General features: G+C 45.4%; 1 protein-coding gene across 5 annotated transcripts; it reads left to right on the plus strand.

Moving 5' to 3' along the window:
- The first annotated feature begins 424 nt into the window (after positions 1 to 424).
- LOC135111093 (signal peptide, CUB and EGF-like domain-containing protein 1) lies at positions 425 to 24,977 on the plus strand. Of its 5 annotated transcripts, none has more exons than XM_064024029.1 (21): positions 426 to 967; positions 3,781 to 4,466; positions 5,977 to 6,093; positions 6,351 to 6,599; positions 11,242 to 11,372; positions 12,083 to 12,188; positions 12,769 to 12,885; positions 13,377 to 13,616; positions 13,950 to 14,116; positions 14,281 to 14,470; positions 14,856 to 14,969; positions 15,120 to 15,229; positions 15,392 to 15,540; positions 15,708 to 15,817; positions 16,137 to 16,310; positions 19,837 to 20,001; positions 20,391 to 20,555; positions 21,122 to 21,316; positions 21,746 to 21,898; positions 22,342 to 22,421; positions 23,242 to 24,977. In XM_064024029.1, the coding sequence occupies exons 2-21, from the start codon at positions 4,250 to 4,252 to the stop codon at positions 23,398 to 23,400; spliced, it is 3,108 nt and encodes a 1,035-aa protein (XP_063880099.1). In that variant the 5' UTR covers positions 426 to 967; positions 3,781 to 4,249; the 3' UTR covers positions 23,401 to 24,977. The 5 variants fall into 5 exon arrangements, with proteins under 5 accessions (XP_063880102.1, XP_063880103.1, XP_063880099.1 ...); XM_064024030.1 differs by lacking the exon at positions 426 to 967 and adding an exon at positions 1,252 to 1,582; XM_064024031.1 differs by lacking the exon at positions 426 to 967 and adding an exon at positions 1,264 to 1,287.
- The last annotated feature ends 214 nt before the right edge of the window (positions 24,978 to 25,191 follow it).

The following is a 25,191-nucleotide window of genomic DNA, read 5'->3' on the forward strand; positions in this document are numbered from 1 at the left end:
CCACTGGCTTGAACCGTGACCTTGCCCGTGACCATCACACTGACTACCTGTGTGCCGTCATGCCCCTTTTGCTGCCGCCTATTCATGGCACACACACACACACACACACACACACACACACACACACACACACACGACTGAATCAAGATGCAGTAGAAGACATTCAAAATTAACATGTCTCTAAGATCACAAGCGGCAGTGTTGTATGGTGATAATAATGACCGTCATCATGTTTTCCCTGGGCTCAGACACGCCCCTGTGCCTCCCAATGCAACGAAAACCTAGACTCTGTGCCGGCCTTTTAAATGACCCCAGGCACCGTTCCAATAGTGAAATAGACGCCGGGACAAAAAAATAAATAAAATAAAATAAATAAATAAATAAAAATAAATAAATAAATAAATAAATAAATAAATAAATACGACTCATATCCTGGTGCTTGAAAATATACCGGTGACTGCAATGTGTCTTGTATCCTTGTGACACAGATGTGGAGAGAGCGTGGTCACTACAGCCTGTGGGCGGGGCGGTGGTCGTGGGCGGCAAGGGGGAGAGGAAGGGGAACCATATTTGTCGCAGTGTTGGCGAGTTGGGGCAGCGCGTGGGGCAGTGCGGCCCCCCGGCGAGACCCCGCGTGGTGCTGGTGAAGACGGCAGTAATGGTGGTGATGGTGGTGGTGGTGGCGGCGGCTAAGGTACTGGCAGTGGTGGTGGTGATGGTTGGGGTGGTGAGGGAGAGTGAGGGTGAGGATGGCCGTGCAAGCAGGCAGTGACGTGGTGAGGCTGGCCATGAACGGTGTAGCGGCGGTGGGGTGCGTGGTCGCTACCTCCTCCTCCTCCTCCTCCTCCTTCTCCCTGTCCCCCCCTCAGCTCGCCGTGCCTCCGCCTCTCTTCCACCCGACACTTTTTGAGTCAACAGTGACCCGCACCCCTCCCTGGCCACGCGCACGCCGCCTCTGCTGCAGCTGGTAACCTGTAGTGCACCCGTCATCTCACGCCCGGACGCGCCCCCCACACCCCCAAGGCCTCCGGCGGGCGAGCACGTGTCACCGTTCCGCAAATCTTGTGCTGGCGCGGGACGAGCGAGGAAGTGCCTAGTGCTGCGAGCCAGACAGCCTGCCCGCGTCCCGCCTCACCACGCCGTCTAGTGTCTGTCTCACCACCGACACACCTCGCACAGACACCTTCCTACGCTACTTATTGTGTGTGTGTGTGTGTGTGTGTGTGTGTGTGTGTGTGTGTGTGTGTAGACTACAAGATCTACGCACTTGGAAGTTGATAGAAAAAAGTAATTCCATTGTTGTCGTTTATTTTCACGAAGCGCTAAGAAAAGGTGTTATGTGGTGTTACACATGTGAGCCCAACCAGTGAGCCTCTTGTGTGTGAGGAGTGAAAAAGCGTTTTCTGTTGCTGCCACGTAATGCACAGACTCGGTTTGTTGGAAGAATGTGTGGATCAGATAATATCACTCAAGATGACAGTTGAAAAATCATAGTGAAAACAAAATGCATGGTCCCTTCATAGACCTTGAGAAAAACGAATGACAGAATCAGGTGAATGCAGAGGTGAAATGTATTGAAAGAGTACGTATGAATTGGGTGGGGAATGATGAAATGGGATGAAAGCTTTTAACAACAATACAAAAAAGAAAAAAAAAGAAAAGAAAAATCATGACAGGATAAAATGAGGAACGGAGTAGTGTTATTATGAAAGGGCCTAGGAACGGGGAAGGGATTATCATGCCCCTATGGATGTTTTACCGACTGCTTATACATGACGCAATAAGGGATATGGAAAAGCAAAGACTGGTGATGGTGGAACTGGAATGCACGTAAATAGTGACAAAAGTTTGTTGAATGTAAAAATAATAGTTTTAGTAGTAGGAGATGAGTTATCTACAAGAATTCCATATATCTTAGTGTGTGTGCAGAAGGTCCTGACAAGAGAACAAAGCCTTGAATGCGAAATGGAAAAAGGTTAAGGATCTAAGCTGCTGCAATGAGTGAATTAAGTGTCAAGAATGGATGGTGAAAGTAAAGAAACGTGGAGTGATTCAAGCGCAACACTCTAACGCGACTTTCTCATGTAGCAAAAATGACTGAGTGAGATGACTAAAAGAGCGTAAGATACAACGGATGAAAGAGGATGACGTACAGGAAAATTGGAGGACAGTTAGATATGTGAGAGGAAAGGGCGAGAGGAGAATGAGAGAGTGTTTTTTTCCTCCTGCATTATTTCACTGGCATTAAGGTCACTCTCTTGCAAATTTGCCCATATCTTTCGTGCTCTGTTTTTCATCAGGCAATATTCTTAAACTTTTTTTTGTCTCTCTTAAAGACTATTTATCAAAGACTATACGAACTCTCATTTTTTATATGTATTTCTCCTTTTTTTATATAGGTCGTGTAGAATTTTTGTTAAACTGTCATTAGAATCACGAGAACATCCATTTTGGAACATCCTTAAAGGAGTATTCGTCAAAGACTGCTGAGGATAAAGGTTCTCAATTATTTTTCTTTTTTTTTTCTTTTTGTACTGGTCGTGTAGAATTTTTGTTTCGTGTAGAATTTTTGTTAAACTGTCACTAGAATCAAGAGACCATCCTTGAAAACCCCAGATAACTTCGACTAGACCCGTTTAAAACCTGTAAAGATAAGAAGCTGAAACATGTACTAAGAACACGAATAATATTAAACTACTCCACTCTCGTAACAGTTTTCAAGCCTTTCCTCTTCAGCAAGTTTTTCTGTACAGGTTATCGCAGTTCTCAAGGTGTTTGCAAGCCTGGAAGTGCCGATGTCTGTGGAGTGTAGAGTTGAAGATCGGAGGTTTCCCAGACCATCAACTCAATATTCCAAAAACACATATATGGCAAAGGCCTAAGAACATTATAACATAAGAAGATAACAGAAGCTGCAAGAAGCCATCAGGCCTACACATAAGTAGATACGAAACGTACCTACTTATTTTCACCTGTCATCCCCATCCATAAATTTTTCAAATCTTTTATATCTAATCTCCTTTCATCCTATGTTGGTCTTAAGAGAAAAGAGTTCAGGATAGTTGTAAGGATATGTTATATATCTGCCATACGTATAAGGTACTCAAGGTAGCATTTATGTCAGATCATAAAAGAGAGGATCATATTCTAAAACATTATGGTGTCATATCTCGACTACTGGAACACGATCTATTGGAGGTTAGAATTTTTAAGGATGTTTTCAAGATTCTAGGGATAGCATAACTTGCGTTCTGCATCGTCAGTGGGAGAAACACATGAGAACTCGACTAACCATCTCTGTGGCATTTGAAAATGGTCTTGAAGAGAGCTCGAGGCGTTTCAAAATACAGGTCCAACTGCAGCGAACTTAATATGATTTCAAGGATATCTATAGTAATAAAGAAATAAAATAATTTGAAATTAAAATATAGAAATTGCAAGAGGCAGACGTGTTTAGTAAAGAAGGCATCATGATGGATGATGCCGTGTCCAATCTTTAGGTGTGTGTGTGTGTGTGTGTGTGTGTGTGTGTGTGTGTGTGTGTGTTCTGGAAGAGTAAGGGAGAGGGGTTGAAAGGGGCGTGACCAAGGAAGGATCAAGACTATATTCCTTGGGCGTGACGGATGTCTGAAAGTGAGGCGGTGGGGGTTGTCTGAGAGCAAGGTGGTGGGGGAGGGGGTTGTTGTGGAGGGAAAGGGCGATCGGAGATCAGGTCTGCCCCCCGTAACCTTACTTGTCAGCATACATTCATGCTTAACTTTTCTTGTGGTTACAACAAAGGGCTGCCAAACATCCTGGTCCGTGTGGGTGTGCAGTGCTGCTTTCAAGGCGACTTTTCCAATACCTCGCATGAGACACGGTGAACGCTACCTTGTGTGTCGTTCAGTAAAGTGTTGGTCAGTGCAGGTATCTAGTTCATGTCATGATGCATGAGAACCGTTGATAGCGCTGCAGTGTGATAAGGTCTCGTGAAGCAGAGTGGCAGAGGCTGCAAGGGAGAGGCGGCGCATATGACACGGGACACTCCCCGACGTGATCACCACAGCGCTTACATAAGTGATCGACGAGTGAAGAACTAATCCACAATGATGGTCGCGGGAGGCCTGTGCGACCAGGGCGGCATTCGGGAAGGACAGGAGTGCCCTGGGCAGTGCAGGTCTGGTCGCGCGCCCCATCGACCCCTCTGAGGAACTTTTCGCAAGAGTCACCCCGCCCATGTCATGCCCCAGTCCAAGGCGGTGTAGCCAGGATGCAGCTGCGATGGACGTGTGCCAGCTTGCTACCGCTGCTGCTGATGCTGCTAATGTTACTGCTGCAGGTGGCGGGTGTAAAGCAGGGGTGCAGCACGTCTTCCACCAGCTTACAACGGTGGGAGCGATCCCCTGCCTACAACTCCGGCTTCCACGCCCCCAGCCGCCCCTCCAAGACCCGTCGCTACAGTCGCCGGGACCGCCGGAGACGGCCAGGTGGGTCAATAATTAGCCAGATCCGGGGATAGCGCTCGCCCTCGGCTGTCTTGATCTATAATTCTGGTTTTTACGCGGGCGGGCAATCTTGTGTGAATCTTTATGGACGTCTGTTGCTGCGTGGCGGAGCGAACACCACCTGAGTGGGTGGATGACCGCCGCCCTTCCCTCACACCTCTTTTGTTGGCTTGAGTGATTGTGAGGCCGCGCGTTTGTCCTGCCTCAGGCCGCTCACCAGTACGTGGCCGCCGCGCATGTGAGCCAATCAGTGTAGGGAATTGGTGTGTGATGGTGTGTGTGTGTGTGTGTGTGTGTGTGTGTGTGTGTGTGTGTGTGTGTGTGTAAATAGATGGATAAATAAATAATACAAAGATAAACCCGGATTAATAGCTACACACAGTAGACTGACTGATCAATTACAGATAAGCTCCCCTGCTTACCTGTTTTTTTTCCTTCTGCGAAATATCTTTTATTCGTGCGTCGGAATGCCCATCCTAGGCGCTGTGAAGACCGGCAGGTGCTCCATCACCGATGCTTCTGTCGGGCCCAGTGTTGGACGAGGCTCCTTGTGATATCTTGCAACAGCTGCAGAGTGTGAGAGAGTGGTACTGCACAAATCTCCACCATCCACTTTTACTGAGGCCTGCGAGGCACGGGTGGCCGCCTAACCACAGGGAGGCCTGGTGACCTTACCGTGGATGTGATGGTGTTGTCAGTTGTCTGGACCTGCGCAGCACCACACCGTATTCTTATCTTAATTTACTTTCTGGTTTTACTACCACAAGTCGGATTCCTTGAGTAATTTGTTTTCAGTCACTGTAATAAAATCACACGGAATTGGATGTTAACCCCTAAACATGGCTGAGAATGAATGTGAAGTGTGCCTGGAAATCGTCTCTCAACACTGCATTAAATCTTTGTTCTAACTGCAGGTGTTCGCCTTGTGTCTGCGTGGGAGGGCTACGCAGAGGGCGTTGTACGGTTGAAAGATGGTTAACATATTTGCGTGCCTGATGTTTCAGTAAGGTTATGACCAGGCTAAGAAAAAGAAGGACAGCGAGTGCTCGGAGCGTTAGCTGAGTAATACTGCACATAGTCTGGTCTGCTTGTCTCCATGTGAAAAAGAGAAAAGGAACGGCTAGCATGAGGGTAACTGTCTCAGAGGCGCCTCACTGTAACAAGGTGATCACCCATTTATCATTTAAGTGCGAACTAAGGCAACACCATTGTACAATTTGGTCATTATGCGAGAGGTGAGATGGTGCTGTTGTTATCACAATTAGTTATCTATCCATTTGAAACCCACAGCTAAGTAATGATGAGAGGTTACATGCGCCTGAGATCCACAAGTGCAAGACCATCTCGTAACACAAAGGATGAACTGTATTTTTAAAATAGGAACAACACTTAAATCCCCGCCCCTTTCCTGAAGATGATAAAGAGTGGAGACCCTACCGTGTGTGTGTGTGTGTGTGTGTGTGTGTGTGTTGAACCATCACCTCTTTAACAGATTCGTGCCGCAGTGGACGTCACAGATGTCACCGCCACGCCGTGTGTCGGAGCTTCCACCGCCATCACCGCTGCGTGTGTCGGGACGGTTGGGAAGGCAATGGCCGCAGCTGTAGAGGTGAGGGTCCGCACGCTGAGTGTGTATGTAGGTGTCACGCACACTCACGAGATACACTGTACCATAAAGTGGTTAACATGTTTTTATTCATGTCATTAGAATTGCACACACAGTCACAATCTGTGCTTAACTTGGCTTTGACGCCTTGTCATGTGTTGCAGCAATGGTCTTAACTCTCCGCTGAGATGTGACTTTTCTTTCTTTGCATCACTGTGAGTGTGACGTTTTGTCTCCCGGTCACACTGCGTTTCTGACAGATCTGGATGAGTGTCAGGTGCACAACGGTGGGTGCGTGCACGTGTGTACCAACACCCCTGGGAACTACACCTGTTCGTGCTACCCGGGCTTCCTGCCGGACGTGCACGACCCGCACAACTGCCAGGACGTGGACGAGTGTGCCCTCCACAACGGCGGGTGTCAGCATTTCTGCCGCAACACCCTCGGCTCCTTCGCCTGCTTCTGCCCCGACGGCCTCACGCTGGCTTCCGACGGCCGCACCTGCTCAGGTAAGTGTGAACTGATCCCTGTCCCCTTCTTTCCAGTTTACTGACTTATTTAATATATATATATATATATATATATATATATATATATATATATATATATATATATATATATATATATATATATATATATATATATGCTGACATGAAGGAGGAGAAGATGGAAGAAGAGGATAAGGTCAAGAAGTGCGACGAGGAAGACTTTGTGATGTAAATGAAGGCTGTAGACACGGTGATGACGTGAGGGGGAGGCGGGAGGGGAAGGGAGAAAGAAAACGATAAGGAGAGAGGGAGGGGAAGAAAAAGCCAGGTGGAGGCGAGAAGACTTGTGTACATACCTTACGAACAATGTGTTTTCAGAGGGGGAAATTCCATGAGTTTCACACACACACACACACACACACACACACACACATGTTCCACCGCCTTTCACTTCCATGCACTCTCTCTCCAGTCCCTCCCATGCAGACAAGAGAACTATGGGCTGGTGTCGCCTTATCCCTCGGTCCATAAAGAGCCACAGCAGTGTATGACAAGGCGTTAGTTTGGGGCTTACCGTAATACCCTTGTCATGTTCCTTTTTTTTTTTTTTTTTTTTCTTTTTAAGTTGTGTTGCGACTTGTGGAACTACTAAGTACACACTCTCTCTCTCTCTCTCTCTCTCTCTCTCTCTCTCTCTCTCTCTCTCTCTGATTTTTAGGTTGTTTTCGAATACAGATACCTAGATTTTACGTGTTCAGATGTTAAAATAAGAGGAGGAATACAGAAACAGGAACTAAAAGATGAAATACAGGAGGCAAAGAAGGAGGAGGAGGAGGAGGAGGAGGAGGAGAAGGAGGAAGAAAACAGGGAGCAAACACAGGTCAGACTCCGCGTGATGGCAAACCCCCGACACGATCGCTCTCCCCCTTCCCTCTCTCTCTCTCTCTCTCTCTCTCTCTCTCTCTCTCTCTCTCTCTCTCTCTCTCTCTCTCTCTCTCTCTCTCTCCCCCTCCTCCTAACTCACCTTTTATCTTGCTCCCACCACCACTACCACCACCACAACCACCATCATATCCAGTAATTCCCTCCTTTCTTTCACTTATCTCCCTTCCCTCTCTCTCTCTCTAGTAGTAGTAGTAGTAGTAATAGTAGTAGTAGCAGTAGTAGTAACGATAGTAATACAGGTAGCAAACCTTTCATCCTATGTATTTAACACACACACACACACACACACACACACACCTGATCTAGCTGGTCTGGTCTGGTCTGCACACACACGCACACACACACACACACATGCAACACGCCAACACGCAATGGTAGAAGATCCTGTTGGCCACCTGCTTCTCAGACTCCCTGCTTCTTGTCTCCTCCTCCTGCCTTGGTCATGAACTGCAGTAGAGGAAGAGAGACCAGGCCGGGTGATACTGCGGCGAGGAAGGAAGGTCGAGAGTTAATTGGTCTTTTTTATTTGAGATTATTGAGAACGAGAAAACAGTAAATTTGAGTTTAAGAAGCCAAAGGTAAGGGAAATAGAACGGGAATTTGAGAAGATACAAGCAGGGAGAGAGTTTGAGGAGACATAAATAAGGGAAGCAACGAGAAAAGGGAAGTTGAGAGGGTATAAGTAAGGAAAATTGATCTAGGAAACAGTAACGGACCAGGATTTTAAGAGAATTTATGTAAAGAAATATCATAGTGTTTTATGAGGTGTTAGGCGGCTACCAGGTGATGGGAAGAAGTGCGTTGTGCAAGTTGAGAGTTCTGGAGAATGATAAGGAGTACAAAGGATCGGAGAGGAAGGATAAACAGCAGCAGATTTGTTGTTTCTTAATGGGCTGTTCGTGAGGATTATGGTATCTAATATACAGTGAAAGAAATGGGACTGATTTGAGGAAAAGGAAGGAAGAGGAAGAACACTACGTATCACTGGCAGAGGAATAGCTAAGGTCTCTCTCTCTCTCTCTCTCTCTCTCTCTCTCTCTCTCTCTCTCTCTCTCTCTCTCTCTCTCTGGTCCTCCTCCTCCTCCTCCTTCTCCTCCTCCTCCTCCTCCTCCTCCTCCTCCTCCTCCTCCTCCTCCTTCTCCTCCTCCCTGTCAAGGACTCACTACTTGATTTGGCCTCGTGAGTGTCTCCTAACTCATCCCCACTAACATAAGTGACATTGAGAAAAAACACACACACACACACACACACACACAAACACACACACACACCATACGAGATACAAAAAGATATGAAATCCCACCGAAAATTATACTAGTTTCGTGAAGGGTGAGAGAACAGTGACAATGTAAACAAAAAATACCATTAACAGTAAAGCGGGAACTGTGGAATAAGACGCAGTTGCATTTCACGCCGCTTCGATAAGATCGCTGGGTACTGTAAAAAGAAAATAATAATAAAAAAAAAAAGAAATAGTGGGTTCGGTTCTGTACACAAAGCTGTCAGTGTGTCTCGACTTTCAAGGCTTCCTGATTCGTGCTGGTCAGGCAGGAGGGAGGGAGGGAGAGAGGGAGGGAGGCAGGTAGGCGAGGCAGCAGGAGGAGGAGGATGAGGAGGGAAGTGAAGGAGAGAGGAAAGGCGGGAGGGAAGAGATCCAGGAAAACAGGCAGAAGTAACTGTTCTCTTCAAGTCTGTTTAAGTGTGAATAATTGCCTTTCAGAATATAATAATTTGAATTTTTAATGAAGGTTAGTTAGGTTAGGTTTTCTGAAGGTGAAGGGAAGACGTGTTCCCTTGGGGAGCAGTGTGGTGTTTCCATCCGAGTGTGTGGAGTGCATTTAATTAACGTCTTTCACCGGGAAACGCAGGAACATGACCGCATGGTGACGCTTCTTGCACGGATAGGCACCTGTTTAGAGCCACACGCCAGGCCAACACATCACGGTATTTGGTATCTGTCTTGCGCCTGACTTTTTGCTTCTCCTCCTCCTCCTCCTCCTCCTCCTTCTCCTCCTCCTCCTCTTTCTCCCCCTCCTTCACCTCCTCCTCCTTCTCCTCCTCCTCCTCCTCCTCCTCCTCCTCCTCACCACCACACAGAGCAATGTAAGCGGCAATTTATCACCCGGACGCCGCCCGTTTTGCAGGCCCTCCATCATCCCCTGGCTAATGGCGGTGGTCAATTGCATTGTAACCTGAGCAGCGCAGTGCCCCGCGAGGAAGGACGCGTGAAATCAAGTTAGCTACGGCCGCGCCCCGTCCTTAGAAAGGCGGACAATGGCCACACCTTACCGCCCACCAGCCAGAGCTCAACCTCCACTGCCAGTCGTCACGGGCTTTCTCAGCAATCCGAATATGCTTCATGATGAAAGGATTAATTTTTGTTCCTTTTCTTCGTCCTGTCCTGTCTTTGAGGAGCACAGTGAAAGTCGAACGTATTATTTCTTGAAAGCATTCTCAAATGTTTCATCGTCTTGTCACCACTATACTTATATATATATATATATATATATATATATATATATATATATATATATATATATATATATATATATATATATATATATATATATATATATATATATATATATATATATATATATATATATATATATATATATATATATATATAAAGACCTTTCAAAAATAATTCTTATGAAAGTCCGAGACGTTTCAAAAATACAAAAGCTACAAAACACCAAGCCTCTCATCCACAACCCCACAAGTATAACCACTGTTACAACTCGCCACCCCACAACATAACTTCTGTCAGGCGTCTCTTATAACACTTCGAGCTCACGAGAGAGAGGAAGGCCATGGCGGGAAAGGAAGATCCAGGGAGAAAAGGTTAGGAGGGAAACACCGGTCAACTCAACCCCGAGCAACGATAATTCTAGGATAAGGCGTCTTCTCGACATTTCCCCCACGCCCAGATGGGATAGATAGTGCTGAGGCGGAGAGAGAGAGAGAGAGAGAGAGAGAGAGAGAGAGAGAGAGAGAGAGAGAGAGAGAGAGAGAGAGAGAGAGAGGAGCAGGGAAGAAAGAAGGAAGATGAAGTATTCAAGGGGCAAGAAGTGTAAAAAAAATATCATACTACTAAATAAGACAAAGGAATACACGGAAAATTGAAGGACAAAATCGCCGAGCACTTTAGTCAGCAAGTGGGTGAGTGAATGACTTTGAATGGAGGGAGAATGAACACTCGAGTTAGTGGAGGACACGTGGAAGGAAAGTAATCAAAAAGTCAATTACATGAATACTCGTTTAGAAGGAATGGCAACAACAGAACGGTCGTTTAGACTCACACGAAGACTAATCACAAGAACCATATTCTGAAACACACTCACACAGTTAACAGGGGATCTGATAAAGGTCTTCGTGTGGTACAAGGGATATAACAAGAATGACACATGCAATATTCTATCAGCAGTAATCAGAGCGGCGTGAGAGAAAGTTTTCCCTGGGTTTGGGAAATTTAGAAAGATCCAGCGGGTCTTTAAACAGCGCATCCCGGCCCCGCTAAAAGAAAGGCTGACGTAGGGATTGTTGTCATTATTTTTTTACAGTCTTATTTCTCTTAGTGGAGTTGGTTCACTCGTGTAGCAATACCTGCTGTATCCAGAGTGGTGCATCGAGCCAACACAATGCTTCTTGAGGAAGGCAGAGAGATTGTCTTGCTTGTTTCATGGCTGGTGGACTACTTTTCCTTCTCTTCCCTCAGTGGCCACTGCGTCATGCACCTCGCTGTCCTGTGAACACCATTGCCTGCCGGGGCCTGGCGGGGCGCCCTCCTGTGGCTGCCGGGAAGGTTACGTCCTTGTGCGAGGCAAGTTTTGCAAGCCTACCTGCGCCGTGAGTATCCCTTGGGTGTTTACGCAATTTACTTTGCTGTGCTGAGGAGTACTTAGTAGTTATTTAAAGTTTAAGAGCATAAGAACTTAAGAAAATAGGGAAGCTGCAAGAAGCCGTCATTATGATCCCCATCTATAAATGTGTCTAATTCTCTTTTAAAGCTCTTCGATGACTCAATACTAACAACCTGGTTACTGAGTCCATTGCATTCATCTACCACTCTATTTGAGAACCAGTTTTTCCTATCTCTTTTTTTAAATCTAACTTTTCAAGCTTGAACCCATTATTTCTTGTTCTGTTCTGATGACTGATCCTGAGAATGTTCACTGATTAGAAGAGAACAAGAAATAATGGGTTCAAGCTTGAATTTGGGTTTAGCTAATGGGGTTCTACAGTCTATGTGTCTTTTTTATCTACTTTTGTTTCGAATGTTCCTTGCTTGCGCTATTTCACTTCTTTCTGTTCTAATGGAAGTGTTGGTGCTTCTCTTCGGAACACTTCATTCCCGTGCCTTCCCGAAGCATTTAACCCTCACCATTTTGTTATCATACCTTTTCACTTTTCCGCTATCATCACGCAGGCATATACGTTCAGTTTCGCTTATCTCCGAAAGTTATTTTTAGCTACACCTCTCTCTCTCTCTCTCTCTCTCTCTCTCTCTCTCTCTCTCTCTCTCTGGCACTCACACAAATCATAATCACATCTCACAGGTGGGTAACGGAGGCTGCCAGCACCACTGCCACGAGAGCACTTCTGGCTCCACCTGCACTTGTCACGCCCAGTACCTGCTGGCTGCCGACGGTCAATCCTGCACACGTGAGTCTTACTGGTCTCTGCGACACGGGAACTTTGTGTTTTCTACCTCTTGTCTTTCTTTTTGCGGTACTTTCCCATTACGTGCCTAGGGGAGGAGAAAAATGAACTACACAATAACGAAGTCATACGAATCTCTTCGCGGCAGTGGAACTTTTTATTTTCTAGATTTTATTTTTGTTTTGTTTTTTATGTAGTTACTGTTGATGTCCTTGCCGATGTAAAGAAACTCCATCACGAGGCTTGGGGAAGAGGAAATAATTAACTAAGTAGTAACTAAGACGCCTTAAGTCCACGTACGTAATTGAAGTTTTGTGGGCGTCGGTGTGATGACTCACGAGAGAGGCTTTGCATTTTTTAAACATAATGTATTGAGTGTAGAAGAGAAAACTAGGTGCAAGATCTATAGAAATACCTTTAGACTTTGACCATGAGTGAAGATTAAAGTAGAAAAGCAAGAAGACACAATTTTTATTATATAACAGTAGCTGATAATGCATCAAATTTCATGAATTCGAAGTAATGCAATACTAAGCAATATAAAAGAGAGATCGGTTCAGCCTCAGCCGCAGCCTTCCCACAGCCTCGTGCGCCATCAGGAACGGAGGATGTGACCGCCGCTGCCACAACACCGCCACGGGTGTGCGCTGCTCCTGCCCGCGAGGCTTCCAGCTGCACCACGACCACCGTACCTGTCTGGGTAAGAGTCAGGCTCTTCATGTTGTGATCGGGACTAGTTAGGCACCTTGAAGACTTCTACTTAATCTCGTTCTTGTTCATGTTATTCTTGTTCTTTTTCTTTTTTCTTCTTCATATTCTTTTTTTTTTTTTCTAGTAAGTAGATTAATGATGATATTGCTTTCACCCATTTTTTCTTATTTGTGTGCAATCAAAGGCTCAGAGTGGCCGTATTCTGAAACGCTTCTGCGCTGCACCGCAACTACTTTTAAAAGGTTCTAGTTGAAGTTACACGGGTTCTAGTGGCAGATTGACGATATTTCTACATTTTTAACGGGAAAAACACACTTGGGAACCCGGGTAATCATCTCCGGCCTTTGGAAATAGTCGTGGTGAGAAAGCAAAGCGTTTCAGAATAAGGGCCATTGAAAGGTCACTGAAAGTTACTGTGTGTGTGTGTGTGTGTGTGTGTGTGTGTGTGTGTGTGTGTGTGTGTGTGTGTCTTTGCTTCAGACGTGGACGAGTGTACTGAGGATAGCGGGGGTTGCCAACATCGCTGCGTCAACAACTGGGGAAGCTATGAGTGTTTGTGTCCAGACGGCCACAAGTTGCTCCCTGACGAGCGCACCTGCGTGGACGTGGACGAATGCGCAGTCAAGGGCACTTGCGAACACCTGTGCACCAACACCCTGGGCTCCTACACCTGTTCCTGTAGGGAGGGATTCCAACTCTTCGCTGGGGCACATTGTGGAGGTGTGTCTAGTCATGCTCCATTGAGCCAAACACTTGTACTCGTATGTACTTAATCTTATATTCACTTAACCCTCTTCGTTTTTGCTTGTTATTGTTGTTGTTGTTGTTGTTGTTGTTATTGTTCTTGTTGTTCTTGTTGTTGTTGTAGTTCTTCTTCTTCTTCTTCTTCTTCTTCTTCTTCTTCTTCTTCTTCTTCTTCTTCTTCTTCTTCTCCTTTGTTTTTTTTTCTTTTTCCTCTTCTTTTTTTTTTTTTTCTTCTTCTTCTTCTTTCTTCTCCACCACCGCCATCACCACCATCACCACTACAACCACCAACACATCCTCCACCTCCAGACATCAACGAGTGCAGCATTAACAACGGCGGATGCAGTCACCTGTGCGTCAACACGAGGGGTTCCCATCGCTGCGAGTGTCGGGCTGGCCACAGGCTGCACCCCAATGGGAAGGACTGCCTCAGCAACGACCAATGCTCGCCCCTCAGGAGTCCCGCTAAGGCTGAGGTGATCACGGAGTAATTTACCACATACTCCAATACTATAATTATTTATCTTATGTCCAGCACTAACTTTGTAGTCTATATATTTATATCTGTGGCATCACATGATCCTGCTGTCCACCAATCACTCCCCCTCTCTCACCCAACCAACCACGAGCCCTCCCACAGGTGTCGTGCTACCACCTGGAAGATTACGGCCACGAGGGATGGTGCACGGTCAAGTGTCGCCGCGGAGCCGCCTTCACCTCTGGTAACAGCGATACTAACATCGATAATGACTACCACGTGATGACCTGCGGCCCCGACACTGCCTTCACGTGGCGCTCAGAGGCTAACAGCACCTATCTTGCCTGCTCCGGTCGGTTACCCCAGTGTTTACGTTAATTTTTGTCTTAAATAATCTGACGAGATGCTGTGCGAATAAATGGTAGCTTCAGACCGCACAATACGCAATACCAACAAAGGAATATTTCTGGTGGTGGTTCACTATAAGACCTGTATTCCGAAACGTTTTTGCTGTCCTACCACGACTGTTTTCAAAGGCCACAGAGATGATTCGCCGGGTCATCAAGAGTATTTCTCCTGTTAATAATGTAGAAATCTTGATAATCTATAACTAGAACCGTATAAACACCCCTAAAAACCCATGTAACTTCAACTAGAGCCTTTTGAAAGTAGTGGAGGTGCAACGCAGAAGTGTTTCAGAATATAGTCCTAAGTACTCGCTTTTTTCATACCTGCAGAGGGGCGGGCTGAGATGGGCTACAAGCAAGCGGTGAGGCTGCTGGTGGCGGCGCGATACTCAAAACGCGTCTCACTAGACCAACTTCTGGAGGAACTGGCTCAGGTCCTTGCAGGTGCGAGTCACACACACACACACACACACACACACACACACACACACACACATATACACACACACAGGAGGAAAGAGAGAGAGGGACATGGTATGTTCGTGACTTTTCCATCAGTTCAAAGATGCGACTAAAATGTGCTCCTCGTTACAGGATGGATGAAACCCTGTGGTGACAAGTGCAGGCTGAGAGTCACTTCGGGGAAGATCACTAAGTCTAAGAAGTTGAGAAAGCGTCATAAGGTGACCCGAGACCAGCACCTGGTTAGTGCCGGTTAGCGGTGCAGTGTTAGGTGTACCTGACAGAGTAAAGATTAGTACGCCACACCCTTGATTCATGAGAAACATTTTGTAAGAGCTATTGAACGCCTGCATTGTCAACATCTAAATTTCTCGGTATTGATGCTCTGTCCGGTGGGTTGGCAGGTGCGCATCAAGTTCGAGGTTCTGGCCTTCCCGCCAGGTGGCCGCCGCCAGTGCGGGCGGGGCTGTGGACGCCAGGCAGCAGAACGATTGCTAACGAAGATCTTAAGGCCTCTCAGAAGGAACATCGCGCAGAATCAGCAGTTGTCCAGGTCAGTGACGCAGAACTGTAGTCGTGTGTGTGTGTGTGTGTGTGTGTGTGTGTGTGTGTGTGTGTGTGTGTGTGTGTGTGTGTGTGTGCGTGCGCGCAAGGGTGGTCCTCTCTCCACTATGATGCATCTCGCATCCCTGAATAATACTCGGGTGTGTTGTGCCACAGCTCCTCCTCAGGCCGCCTCCAGTACCGTCTGCTGCCCGCCACCTATCAGGTCGGGAAGCGACTCAAGGCTGCGTGTCCCGATGGCTTCGTTCCTGTGGCCGGCAAGTGTGGTAAGTGTCGAACAAAGCAGTTCAAAGGCAACACATGATGATATATTGCATGACTAACGAATAATTGCACCTTTTATCTAACTATTGTTGCACTTAGCTACCTTCCGGAATTCGTTATCGTTAAATGCTCCGTTAAAAATAATAATAAAAATGTAAATAAGTAACATCTAGCGAACTTCCTCATATTTCTGATATTCACTAATAGCAGTCACTGATAATTGTTAAGTTCAAGCGCGTGTATTCGTATGTATATATATGTCAGAGACCTGCTGACCTTGATTCCTTCTTCCTCGCCCGCTGTGCTGACCCGTGCCGGCAGTGGCGTGCAGCTCGGGTTCCCAACATGACCTACGTACTGACCGGTGTTTGTTATGCCCCTCCGGCACCTATCAGCCAGGCGAGGCAGCCACCAAGTGCCTCGCCTGCCCTGCCCAGCCTTCCACCCCTCGTCCCATGCAGCGGACGGGAGCTAGGAACCTCTCTGAGTGTGCAGGTGAAAAATTGCAAACACACACACACACACACACACACACACACACACACACACACACACACACACACACACACACACACGAGCAAGATAAACAAGAGGGTTCTGTAGCTTCCCTGCACACGAGGACAGACAGACTTTTACATCTTCTCCTGTAACACACTATTTCATTTTAGCAATATATATCACAAGTAGCATCAATGCTTGCTTTGCTTTTCTCTGCATTAGTTTCGAGTACAACAGATGCTTCACTCGTGAAAGTATCGTAAAAGTTGGCAAGTCAAGTGACGGTGCTACTTTGGTAGACGATCTACATAGCCAACGTGATCTACAAGAGTCAAATTCTACTTTGGTATGCGATCTATATGTTTCATTTATTTATTATGGTTTAAATAAAACATTCTACATATACATATATTTATGTGAAAAAAATAATTACCATTCTTATATATACATTTATTTTAGAAAAATTTTTTTATACATTTATTATTAGAAAGTAAAATGAAGCAAATTTGAAACAAGTTTACTAATTTTATTGCTGAATCGAACGAACATCAGATAGAAGAACAGGAAATAGATCGTCAGAGTTTCTATCTCATCATACACCGTGGGAAAAGATGTCTAGAGAAAGAAGGAGTCGGCAGAACAGACAACAAAGGAGTCTCCTTAGGGCCTCATTGAGGTTGAAAAGTAAACTGTGCACAGGAGAGAAGAGCTGGCCAGTAAATTAATCAAGTGGACCACTAAACGCACCAATAGTTATGAAACAAAGAAGCAATGAAACATACTTAGAGGCAGAGGCAATACTTGAACTACGAATATTTTAACAATTATTTTACATCACCAATGAAATGGCTCTCAGTGCGTCTTTCAAATGAAATATGGAAATTTGAGAAATAGTAACACCATATCACAATGATGTGGAAAAGTATGTACTTCAGCTCCCAAAATTATACGACAGAAAAAAATATCGAGCTTTCTGGACTTTTCATCATAGAGGACTTGTACTGCTGGATATATTATCATATGAGTTATGTACTATATAAGCCGAAATAATGATAACGAATTTGATGTTAAGATAATTAAACTGATAAATAAATAACGATGAGTACGATGCGCGTGGCGAAGATAACGATGCGATTCCACGATAACGATACGAGTTTCCACGATAACGATGCGATTCCACGATAACGATACGTTTCCACGATAACGATGCGATTCCACGATAACAATACAAGTTTCCACGATAACGATGCGATTCCACGATAACGATACGAGTTTCCACGATAACGATGCGATTCCACGATAACGATGCGATTCCACGATAACGATGCGATTCCACGATAACGATACGAGTTTCCACGATAACGATGCGATTCCAGTTTCCACGATAACGATGCGATTCCACGATAACGATGCGATTCCACGATAACGATACGAGTTTCCACGATAACGATGCGATTCCACGATAACGATGCGATTCCACGATAACGATACGAGTTTCCACGATAACGATGCGATTCCACGATAACGATAAGAGTTTCCACGATAACGATGCGATTCCACGATAACGATGCGATTCCAGTTTCCACGATAACGATGTGATTCCAGTTTCCACGATAACGATGCGGGCGTGGTGATAGCTATGAAGTCTATCTACCTACATAGTAGGTACCAGGACAAACCCTTCCTCCCCAAGGGTTCACCCCAGTCCCGTGGGTGTGAGGGCAGTGACGATGCAACCTTGCCGCGCCTCTCACGTTTCGCCATGAGCAATGACCCACCACACACCACTCCCCAACCACTGTCATGAAGTGAGCCCTTTTCTCCCCTAAAGGACCCCTCGTACTGCCAGTGTCTGGTGCATGGTGCACAGCGTGCCCTCGTTCATGGCGAGTTGTTCAGCCCGGTGTCATCATAATCAAGGGACCCGTACACACCCTCCACCAGACTCTATAGAAAGAGCCCTTATTCCCCATAAGGACTCCCCCCTCCGGGCAACATCTGGTGAATGGTAGACATTGATCTCTTGCTTATGGCGACCCCTTGCCTAGAGTGAGGCGCTGCAAGTGGACGACTACTATTGAAGCTTGAGGCCGCAAAGGTAAAGAAGGACTTGCTACCAGTTCTCTGCCTTGGGCCCCAGGCCGGACCCGACAGCCACCTTCTTCCCCCGTGCGGCGCCCAAGGCCATCACGACCCTCAACGAATTTTGGCCGAAAGTTCTCAAACGTCATTTAAATTTTGATCTGAATATAAAATCGTCGATGGTAAATGAAAAATGGCTTTGGTATGAAAGTATGCAAGAGTCGGCTGATCAATGAACCAAAGTGAGGCTTTGCTCCGGAGTATTTAGAGTGTATCTTGCATGTTTCCTGCCCGTGAATATGCTCATGTTCGTATGTGGCTGAAAAGAAACAGTAATCCAATGGTAGCGCCCAGTTAATGTGGGACTTTTCTGGAAGGTTGTTTCTTTTACTCCCCTCATTTTTTTTTTTTTTTTTTTTTCAAAATGCAAACTTTTGAATCTAGCCATCTTCTTTCAGTTGTCTGAGTGATCGCTGCAGTGTTTGGATCACCATAATGTCGCTGATAATTGACAGTTAAATGGTGGTGATTTAAACGATTTAAATTAGAATATGCTGGCCATTCGTCAGAAGGAATAACCGAATTTTCCGCAACTTCTCTTTGAATTATGGGTTCCAGTGTTTCATGACTTTTGTACGTAAAAATATCGGCAATCTCCACCTTTCTTCATTCCGAACACCCAGGGACCATGAATTCGTCTTCTATCGTTTCAGTTGTTTTCTACCTCAGCCTCGTTGTCGTTTGATTCTGGAATATGATCTTGCAGCATTCTGCCTGTTGTATTTCCGGCGTCCCGCGAACCGCGTTTTGTCAGTTTGCACTGGCTTTTCTTTAGTACTTACCATTTTTCCATGATTGTCAACAGAAACAATTTGTGAGCAAACCGCACGACACATTACACCAATCACAGATTGCTTTGGTACCTCTACCTGTCAATTCATGCACTGAATCATGAGATATCTTGAATAATTTTTTTTTTTAATCTAAAAATTGGCAGAGAAAGCTTGTAAACTACTGTTAAATGCAACTGCCTTCGTCTCGTCTGTGATTTCGTAAAACTCTTTAGCTAATATCTTCAGGGTTCTTTAGATATTCAGATGTAAATAAGCAGGTTAAATCACAGAAGGGAGTGCAGGTCGACTATCGAGACTGATGTCTATGGCGGAATGAAGTGTGATGTTGCCATATGGACCTTGTTGTAGGGACCGGAGCTTCGACACTCGAACAGACATTCCACCCATGCTTCAGACTCTCTAGCCATTCTCTCGAAACAAAGACAAGTGTTTTCCTTGTCTTTGATAATAAAAAGAAAAAAGTATAACGTTTTTTGTTGTAGATCACAATAAAAAGTATAGATCGCATACCAAAGTAGCTTCATGACGCATACTAACGCAGCATCCAAGTGACTCACTGCTAATGCGTACTTTCTTCCTTCCACCAGACGCTTGTCCAGCCGGGTGGTGGAGCGCGGACGGCTACAGCCCTTGTCAACAGTGTGCGGCAGGCACCTACCAGGCGGAGAAGGGGCGTGTCCAGTGCTCCCTGTGCCCCAGCGGCCACGCCTCCCCGCCAGGCGCCACCTCGCTTGAGCAATGTCTGACAAACAGTGAGTCTTAAGACCATATTCTGAAACACCTCTGCGCTGCACCTTCACTACATTCAAATGGCTGTAGTTGAAGCTACAGAGAGTTTTAAGGATGTTTTTATAATTCTAGTGACAGATAAAGAAGATTTCTATATTATTAATAAGAAAAACAATCTTGAGAACCGGATAATCACCTTTGTGACCTTTGGAAATAGTCGTGATGAGAAAGCAAAGTGCTTCAGATTACGGGCCTTAGTAGTTGGGCCGTTTGTAAGAAAATTACCAGAAGTAAATCTGTAAACACACACACACACACACACACACAATTTTGCGTTTTCACCAGTCAGACTTAAAGCAGAGTAGAGCTTCCCCCAATAACACATGCTATAGAGGTTGTGGTCGCCCCGCAGCTGAGACGTGCGAACTGGGACACTTCTGGAACGTGAGTCGTGGGTCGTGTGAGGAGTGTCCTGTAGGCTACTACCAGAACACCACTGGAGCCGCCTCCTGCCTGCAGTGTCCCGCCTCCTCTACCACTGACCACCCCGCAGCCACCTCCATCCACCATTGCAAGAGTTTGTACCGTGCACACACACACACACACACACACACACGCTTGGCTCACAACCAAGAAGGCCCGGGTTTAAATCCCGGGCGCGGCGAGGCAAATGGGCGAGCCTCTTAATGTGTAGCCCCTGTTCACCTAGTAGCAAGTAGGTACGGGATATAACCCGAGGGGTTGTGACCTCGCTGTCCCGGTGTGGGGTGTGTAAGTGGTCTCAATCCTACCCAAAGATCGGTCATTGTGAGCTCTGAGCTCTTTCCGTAGGGTAACGGCTGGCTGGGTGACCAGCAGACGACCGTAGGTGAATCACACACACACACACACACACACACACACTCTTTCCTTGTGCGTGTATGTGTGTGTGTCTTGTGTTTTGTTTGCCTTGTTTTTTTTTTCACTGTGGAAATATTAGCCTTTTTACTTTTTTTTTTTTTAATATTCTTGCTTTTTTTTTTGGAGGGGACTAAGTTGTGTTTTATTTAATCTTTTACGTATAACACGAAGTTCTCGTGATACAGAGTTTGCTTGGTCAGTAAACTACTACTACTACTACTACTACTACTATTACTACTACAGGACACAGGTGCGGCGGTCACGTGGGGGCACTGTCTGGAGTGTTCGAGACGCCCAACTACCCCGGCCACTACCCAGACGGAGCCCGCTGCACATGGGTGGTGCCACCGAAGAAGGGACGCCGAGTCTTGGTGGTAGTGCCTAGTGTACGACTCAGCCACGACCAATGCGGGGACTACCTCGTCATGCGGAAGTCAAGTGAGTCAGCCACATACACACACACACACACACACACACACACACGTGATATACAAAGACTAATTATGTTTTTTACGTATTGTTGTTTGTTTTGACTTTCTCTTTTCATTTTATGATGTATGCTGTTAAAGTGATGATGATAAAGTTTGTAGTACTAATAGTAGTAGTAATAGTAGTAGTAATAGTGGTAGTAGTAGTAGTGGTTGTTGTTGTTGTTGTTGTTGTTGTTGTTGTTGTTGTTGTTGTTTTGTTGCTGTTGTTGTTGTTGATGTTGTTACTGTTGTTGTTGTTATTGTTGTCGTTAATACCACTACTACTACTACTATCATCATCATAACCATCACTATCATCGTCATTCTCTCTCTCTCTCTCTCTCTCTCTCTCTCTCTCTCTCTCTCTCTCTCTCTCTCTCTCTCTCTCCGTCCTCAGAGTCGCCGTACAGCACTGTCACCTTCGAAACCTGCTCCACCTTGGACAGACCCATCGTGTTCACCTCTCGCTCTCAACGCCTTTGGGTTCACTTCCGTAGCGACGCCGCCAAGTCAGATAAGGGCTTCAGAATACTGTATGCTACCTATAACAGTAAGTAAACACACACACAGACAGTCACACACATATACACGCGCGCGAACACAGTCAGAAACACTATAAGAGAACGTCATTTTCTACTATGCGTTCCTGTTATTCCAGTTATGTTAATTTTCCTGCCTTAAAAATCTTGCCCGGAAATGAGACGAGAGAGAGAGAGAGAGAGAGAGAGAGAGAGAGAGAGAGAGAGAGAGAGAGAGAGAGAGAGAGAGAGAGAGAGAGAGAACGTATGTTTTTTTCTTTATCAGTGTGTGTGCATATGTGTGTGTGTGGGTGTGGGTGGGTGGGTGGGTAGGTGCGTGGGTGTGTGTGTAAGTCAGTCAGTCAGTCAGAAGTCAGTCAGTCGGTCAGTAAATAGACAAGTTAACAGGTAGGAGTAAGTGACAATACACACCTCCCTCTCCATTCCCTCTCCCTCTCACTTCCACCCCCAACAGAGGAATACCATCGTCTTATCAAGAATATCGTGAGAGATGACAGACTCTACTCCCTCCACAACCACCAAAACATTCTGAAGGTGAGTGTGTGTGTGTGTGTGTGTGTGTGTGTGTGTGTGTGTGTGTGTGTGTGTGTGTGTGTGTGTGTGTGTGATGATCTATTAATACATCTATCTTAACGTTCTTATCCAAAATTATGAGGAAATTTATATTTAACTCTACGGAGAATGTCTGCCACACTTCATGATAAGAATACGGAAGAATTTTGCCACATTTTAGACTGTATGGCGTTTGTGGAGGTATACGGTGGGTCAGAAATGCTTTGCTCTCTCGCTACGACTATTTTCGAAGGCCACAGAGATGATCAGTCGGGTTCTTAAAACTGTTTCTCTTGTTAATAAAGTAGAAACCTTGCTCATCTGTCATTAGAGCCGTAAAAACACCCTCATAAACATGTGTAACTTCAACTAGAGTTTTTTTTAAAGTAGTAGGATGGTAAAGATTCAGAATATGGTCCTTAAAATATTCTGGTTACCTGCGTCTCCTAACTTCTTTCTGTTCCTTCATTCAGATGTTATTCTCGTTGATTTTTGTCTCGATTTGCACATTCCGTATGTTCTTTTCCTTAAGATCAAGTGCTGGTTTGTTATATTCGGTCATTTTTTTGTTTCTCGTATTCTCTGCAGGCTGCCTAATATGTTTTTGTTTTTATTCTTTTTTTCTTTATAAATCATTGTTCTTTTCCTTAAAATTCTCTCTCTCTCTCTCTCTCTCTCTCTCTCTCTCTCTCTCTCTCTCTCTCTCTCTCTCTCTCTCTCTCTCTCTCTCGTGCTTTGTAACCATAGCCATTAGCATCTTTTCCTCTCTTGTAACAAAAAAAAATGTTCTTTGATTTATCAGGACAGAGAATTGTTGCCGCGCCTTCTGGAAGTAGTCGCTGAGCCCATCAAGTACTACGAATACGCCAACGAGAAGGACAAGCTCTTCCCGTCCTCCTTCATCAAGCTCCTCACGCCCAAAGTGAGGCGCTTCTTCTCCCGGAGGCGGAGGAGAAAGTGACGGCGTCGGCTTCGCGAAATGGAGATGATGATGATGATGATTATGAGAGAGAGAGAGAGAGAGAGAGAGAGAGAGAGAGAGTGTGTGTGTGTGTGTGTGTGTGTGTTTTACTTGTCAATGCAAATCCCACAGTGATTAGTAACATATCCACCCATATCCCTTCTGGAAATCTTATGCATTCGTTATTAGAAACTTCGATGCCGCCAGTGGATGAGTGACGCTCTGGTGTCGACAGGCGCGGCAACCAAAATTATCCTAGAACTTTTGGTCAACACACTGCCGGTCGCACGATAAAGAACAATAGTGGACCAGTGTATTGAGCAGTGTGTCGCGCAGTCATGGATATGTTTGAAACAGAATTGTGGCGGTGGTGATGAAATTGTGCACACTTGTCTGATTGTCTGAATCATTCATGTTATAAGGAAACGAACACATGATTCAGGACTCGAACACATGCGTAATACTACGACGAATTTGTTGAGGAGAGCTGAGGCAGCGAGAATTTTACCACTGAGCCACTCTACCTACATAATCAGCAGAATTACCAACTTGACTCCAGCAGATGTACCAACATAACTTTGATCATGTGTGCAAATTTACATTCGTCCCAGGCAAAGTCAAAAACATGTTATGGGCGTGTTTCGGACAAGCGTGACTGCGCATGAAGAGTAAAGCGTCTTTGACCCGTATTATTCAACAACTCATATCCTGAAGAAAGTCGTCATGCAGAAAATTGCAGTGCTTATTCTAAGCACGTAGGGATGACTGTTCCTTGGCAGTGAGTGTGTGAGTGAAAAAGAAGGGTTTACTTAATAGTAATTTAAAGTTTTTTTTTTTTTTTTTACGTACAAAGTGGAACCTGTTGGAATTCCTGAAGCGGCCCCTGACGTTGTGTCCGTAATATTGACAATGGTAGTAATATGTGTCCTTTAACACTGAGTACTGGTAATGAGTTTCCTTTTTGAACTGATAATAGTGTTGAGTGTACGTTAGTACTGACAGTAGTGTTAACAGGTGTTAATGAGTCCCCTGATATTGACGGTGATGTTAATGAGAGCCCGCTGATGCTGATACATATTAGTGGGTGCTCGTGTGTATTAGTGTGTTATTATGTGCTATTCCTTACCATCTGCGTTGAAATACCGTGGAATCAGTGCCTCATGACTCCAGCCCCCCAAGCACACGACCATCTGAGGTTTTATTTGGTGGTTATATTATGCAGCTGCTTTGTACCAATCTGATATTGAAATGCCGCAGCACTTGTGTCTTTCTAACAATATGAATGACGTCCTGTACTCGATTCGCCAATGAAGACTTGGATATTTGCAGCATAATGAAATATTACTTTGTTTACTGTCGCTCCCGTGAAATTAGGAGAGAGAGAGAGAGAGAGAGAGAGAGAGAGAGAGAGAGTGTGTGTGTGTATGTGTGTAAGCGATAAGCAGCTATCAGCTTCTTCCTTAGTGTAGGGATGAGCAGAGATGCATCGTGCCCTGTGACCTGCCCCTGTGGTGGTGGTGGTGGCTGCAGTACCTTCTTACCTAGGAAAATAATATGAAATGAATATATACACTTTACGACTCTTTTTTTTCCCCTGTGTCATTCCTAATCAACCTCTGATCTGTCCTAATGCTGACTAAAATGAGAGAGAGAGAGAGAGAGAGAGACAGAGAGAGAGAGAGAGAGAGAGAGAGAGAGAGAGAGAGAGAGAGACCAAGGTGGGATACAGACAGGCACCTTGAGATGGCAGAGAGAAAGGGTGCTGCTATACGTAAGAGCAAATGCTGTTAC

Source organism: Scylla paramamosain, chromosome 21 (genome assembly GCF_035594125.1).
Source record: "Scylla paramamosain isolate STU-SP2022 chromosome 21, ASM3559412v1, whole genome shotgun sequence".
NCBI lineage: Eukaryota > Metazoa > Arthropoda > Malacostraca > Decapoda > Portunidae > Scylla > Scylla paramamosain.

Excerpts from the sequence above, each read along its gene's own strand:
- LOC135111093 (XM_064024029.1), top strand. The coding sequence starts at position 4,250 with ATGCAGCTGCGATGGACGTGTGCCAGCTTGCTACCGCTGCTGCTGATG. Across the intron at positions 4,467-5,976 it reads GGACCGCCGGAGACGGCCAG|ATTCGTGCCGCAGTGGACGT; the intron begins GTGGGTCAATAA and ends CCTCTTTAACAG. Across the intron at positions 20,002-20,390 it reads TGAGCAATGTCTGACAAACA|CTGAGACGTGCGAACTGGGA; the intron begins GTGAGTCTTAAG and ends GTCGCCCCGCAG.